The following is a 4,906-nucleotide window of genomic DNA, read 5'->3' on the forward strand; positions in this document are numbered from 1 at the left end:
TTCTTTTCTTTTCTTTTCTTTTCTTTTCTTTTCTTTTCTTTTCTTTTCTTTTCTTTTCTTTTCTTTTCTTTTCTTTTCTTTTCTTTTCTTTTCTTTCTCTCTGTTTTTTGAGACAGGGTTTCTCTGTGCATCCCTGGCTGTCCTGGAACTCACTCTTGTAGACCAGGCTGGCCTCGAACTCAGAAATCCGCCTGCCTCTGCCTCCCAAGTGCTGGGATTAAAGGCGTGTGCCACCACGTCCAGCTTTGATTATTTTCTTAATCTCCATATCATCAGAAGTGATTTTCATCTTTATCATGTTAGAGTATAATGTTATGTGTTCTCTCTTCCTTCTAGAGATCTGTATATGTATTTTAAGTTTAAAGTAGTGTAGAGAGGATATAATGATGAGTACTAAATTTCACAGTGACATTTCGTGTATACAGGTTTTACCTACCTCAGTTATCTCTGTTTTTTCCATATACAACTTCAGAGAGTAGGATGATGGGGATTTCATGAATATCTGCTGTGGATTTGATACAGTAGTCTGTCTTATATTCGTTATACTGTCTGCATCACCTTAATCCCTGCTGGAGTTAAAAGACATACAGCTGTAGAGTCCTTCATCTGTTGAGACGTGTGAGCTAACTCTTTCCTATTTAAAGTTCCATAGTTGACAGCTTATTTTTATTTCTACAGCAAGCTTGAAGATGCCTCACAGTTCAGTAAAAATCTAACAAAATTAAATATTTTGTATGACTAAATTGTCCTTTTTTGTTGATTTAGGTACCTAGTGGAACTGGGTTGTATCAAGCCACTCTGTGATCTCCTCACTGTCATGGATGCAAAAATTGTACAGGTTGCCCTAAATGGCTTAGAAAACATCCTGAGGCTTGGAGAGCAAGAAGCCAAACGAAATGGCTCAGGCATTAATCCTTATTGTGCTTTGATTGAGGAAGCATATGGTAAGACTTTGGCTGAGAATGAGGAAATGAACAATAGTCAAATAAGAACATGAACATGGGAGTAGTGGGTGACATAGTGACAACAGTAGTGAAATTTTGCTTCCTTAGGCCAGAAACTGCTTGCAATGTGCATTTAATCTAAGATGTTAATTTATAATGGGCTTTGGATGTAATGGAAACAATCATTTCTGATACATATGTAGAGATTCTTTAATCAAAAAAGAATTAAGAATGTAGTTGCTGAGGTTTTCAAGAAAGATTCTTTATTCTTCATTTTAGGTCTGGATAAAATTGAGTTCTTACAGAGTCATGAAAACCAGGAGATCTATCAAAAGGCTTTTGATCTTATTGAGCATTACTTTGGGACCGAAGATGAGGACAGCAGCATCGCACCTCAGGTTGATCTTAGCCAGCAGCAGTACATCTTCCAGCAGTGTGAAGCTCCTATGGAAGGTTTCCAGCTTTGAAGCAATCCTCTCCTTCTTGTTCCTGTGTCAGACCAGGCTATCCAGTCAAGTCCTCTTGTGGAGCCCACAGTCCTCATGGAGCTAATCTCTCAAATGTTTTCCATAATACTGTTTGCGCTCATTTGCTTGCCTTGCGCACCTGCTCTCTTACACACATCTGGAAAACCTCTGGCTCTCTGTGGTGGAATACCCTTTTACTACAAGGGTAACCAGAACGGCCCACTCTCTTATGGAAAAATCCCTAAGCTTTGGAGATCCGCACTTACATTAGAGTCATGGGAATATATATACTTACTAATGTGGCTCCCTTTTTTGTGGGGGAAAAAAGAGGACTCTTCCTCATTCCGTAAAGTGGGGAAAATGACATTAAAAGATAAAACTAAAACCTTTATCTTGAATTTTACACAACTACAAGGGAGATATTTAGACTTGTGTATACGTCAGAGTACTCTTTCTTGAGTTCTTCCACAGTGAATCAACCCTTGGAGTACCTGGTGGCTTTTTCTAGCCACATTTGCATTAATCCTTATTGAGATGGGATGGTTTTCTTTCCTCTAATGGAGTCCTTTTCTTCAGATATTAAAGTTAAACCATCCGACCCCTCACCTTCAGCCTTCAGTGAATGTGCTTCTAGTCGTCAGGATGCTGAAGCGTTAACACTTTGACTTAAATGTGAGCCTGGCTTGGCAGGAAGGAGAGAAGCATATGTTAGTTCGTATGGCTTTTGCTTCTCTTGGTTTTGTTTCTTAGGATTTGAAAGTGGTTCAGTTTTAATGCTGGTATGAAGGCTAAAAGTCCTTAGTTAAAACCATGTTCAAAAATTCAATTAAAGAGTAAGAAGAATATAAAACCCATCACTTTCTTTAAACCAGTGTGACTAGAGGCTGTGTTTCTGCATTACAAAAGATACTCAGGCTTTGTGGTCCTGATGAAGGTCCTGGTAAATTGGAGTTCACCCTAGGTGCTTTTCCTCTTTGTGACTGGCAGATAACACATATTTAAATGTTACTTAGGGATTTTTTTTCCTTCGTTGAGTGCAGCTCGATTCTAATGTAATCATGCTGCATACATGCTCTTGCAGTGCAGCGTCCTTATCTTTAAAAGCATACTAGTCTCCTCAGTGTGACCTCTAGACTAAAAGGGCAGTGATCCAATAACCTCAGTATCCCCGATTTTATTTCATCTCCTACTAGTACCCTACCTCCCCTAGGAAGAACATGCCCACCTCCTGCTTATTTAATGATGACTGTAATGTACCTGCAAATGGCGCTTCCAGTACTGTGTTCACTGACATTTGTGCTTGGACTAGAAGGGGAAAGAAACAAGAAAAAAAGGATAATTGCCAAGAGAACTGCAAATGAGTTGAATGCGACTTCTCGGTGCTAGTTGGCCATCTTGGCTCAATGTTGGGACACACTATCAGAGAGGAGTCTTTTTTTTTTTTTTTTCCCAATGATATTCTGTTCAAAATGAATTCTGAAGGAAAAGTTGCTCATGTCTGTTTCAGAGCATACCCTTTTAAATCTTTTTAGACTACTCTTATAGAATTCATCGTAATCCCAAAATAGATAAAAGCTATCTAGAAGTTGCCCTGACAAGCTATTGCACATCTCTGGTAAATCCTGCTGAATGTAAGGAATATTCAGAGCTCTCATACCTCATCATGTTATTTAAGCAGCCAACTTACACGACCTGATTTACTTTGAAAAATTTGTTTCATTCAAACTAGAAAGTTCCAGAGACAAAGGACATTTCTCAGCCAAGAGTGTGATGCATTCTTGCCCTAGTCTTTACTTGTGTCTGCTCTGGGATGGATGCCGTCTGATGTCTGTTACCGAGGGAGCAGATGCCACAAAACTAGTCAACCCCCGTCTGTCCTGTCGTTTTCTAGCGCTGCTTTGTGCTGAGAGAACATGTTAGTTTACTGAACTTGACCTGTACAAGACTGATTCTTTGTGATTTTAGGGTTAAATTAGGTGGTTAATTTAAAGATGAACTTTCGATGTTGCCTTTACATCACATTACAGTATCACTTCTTTGAGAAGGTAATAGAAGCACTGATTCCTAGTAAAAATCTTGTTTTTAGCTTTGACTTTTCTTGTGGCTGATTTCTTTTTAAATTGTAAATTACTGGTACCATGTTATTTCTATAGAATGTTTTAAATTATGTATCTTCTATTGAATAGTTAAAACCTTTGCATCTTATAAAGGAGTTTGAATGAAAAGAAATACAAAGCACACAGAGTCGTCACCCACCTTACTGAGCGCATACAGCTGGGACTTTTGTAGCAATATCAGGGTGGCCCAGTGAGTTCAGGTCCATTGATCAGTGTCAGCTCTTTTATCTTAAGCCTGACCAGAAGTTCATGAACTTTAAATATTCTGAACTTTGTTTTTATAGTAAGATGATTGTTTCAGTGTAAACATGGGAGTCAGCTAAACCCTCGAAAATTCAGATGTCCTTGAACTGAGTACTTACAAAGAAGACTTTTGTTTCTTAATGCAAGTGGAATTTTAGGGGGTACTTGTAAATCCTATTTTTAGTCTTTCACCTGGCAAAGTCTATTAATTTAGTTTAATCTTTTGAATATTTTTATCAGAAAGGTGTTACTTATTACAGGAGCATGTTAGTATTTATAACACAAACCTCTTAAGGATTTTAGATAGTGATCAGGGCAAAGTGGCTTTGTTGTTTTCCTTCTGTCTCCTTCCAGACTTTCCAAGTATGTATTTTATACTGAGAACTTGGATTTTTAAAGAAGCATTCAGAGAATTTGAGATGTAAAGGTATCTGGCACCTGAAGCACCAGAAGGCTAATACAGCTCTGGGTGGAGAAATCCCCAGGACCTAGCGATGCCAGGTACAGAACACATTTAGGAGACTTGGCTGTGGGACACGTGTTCTTGCCACCAGTCAAAGCCATCTTTAGATTGCCCTCATTAGCCCACTGCTGGAAACTCTGCTGCACTAGGGTTGTTTCTTCCACACACCAGACTAAGCTGTTGGACTCCGGGTGTTTCTCAGCCTTACTGTCCTATAATAAATCTGAATTATTCCAGTTGCTGCTGACTATGCCTAAGAAAACATATGTAAGTATAATTTGTCAACCAAATTCTGTTGTACATGACTACCTACCGGCAACTTTGATTGATTTCTGTAGTGCTAAATAAACATTTCAGCTGACTGACCCCAAACGTGGGGCTGTATTGTAAAACAGGTTTTCCTTGGGTTATGGGATTTATTTTATTTCTGATTAAATTTGGGGAGATTTTTCATATCACTAAGCAAGCCATTTTAGCTGTTTTTAGGGGCTAAAACTTTTTATTTAAGTTGGAAAGTGTGTTGAGTAATGTGCCATTAAAAAAAAAGGAGTCGGTTTTTGAGCGAGGATTGTTTCTTTTCAGGATGCATACGTACCTTCCAGATTCCAAAGTTTGATCACTTGCAGTTTCATTTTGAAATCCTAAATTAGTAGGTCCATTTCCTTTTGTTTG

General features: G+C 38.4%; 1 protein-coding gene across 1 annotated transcript in view; it reads left to right on the plus strand.

Annotated features, from left to right (window-relative positions):
- Positions 1–4,599, plus strand: part of Kpna1 (karyopherin subunit alpha 1) — a 56,856-nt gene extending 52,257 nt beyond the window's left edge. Inside the window, exons 13-14 of the mRNA XM_021208963.2 lie at positions 766–944; positions 1,224–4,599. Of these exons, the coding sequence (XP_021064622.1) occupies positions 766–944; positions 1,224–1,411 (367 nt within the window). The 3' untranslated portion in view covers positions 1,412–4,599. The remainder of the gene's footprint in view (positions 1–765; positions 945–1,223) is intronic.
- The last annotated feature ends 307 nt before the right edge of the window (positions 4,600–4,906 follow it).

This window comes from Mus pahari, chromosome 12, assembly GCF_900095145.1.
Source record: "Mus pahari chromosome 12, PAHARI_EIJ_v1.1, whole genome shotgun sequence".
NCBI classification, from domain to species: Eukaryota; Metazoa; Chordata; class Mammalia; order Rodentia; family Muridae; genus Mus; species Mus pahari.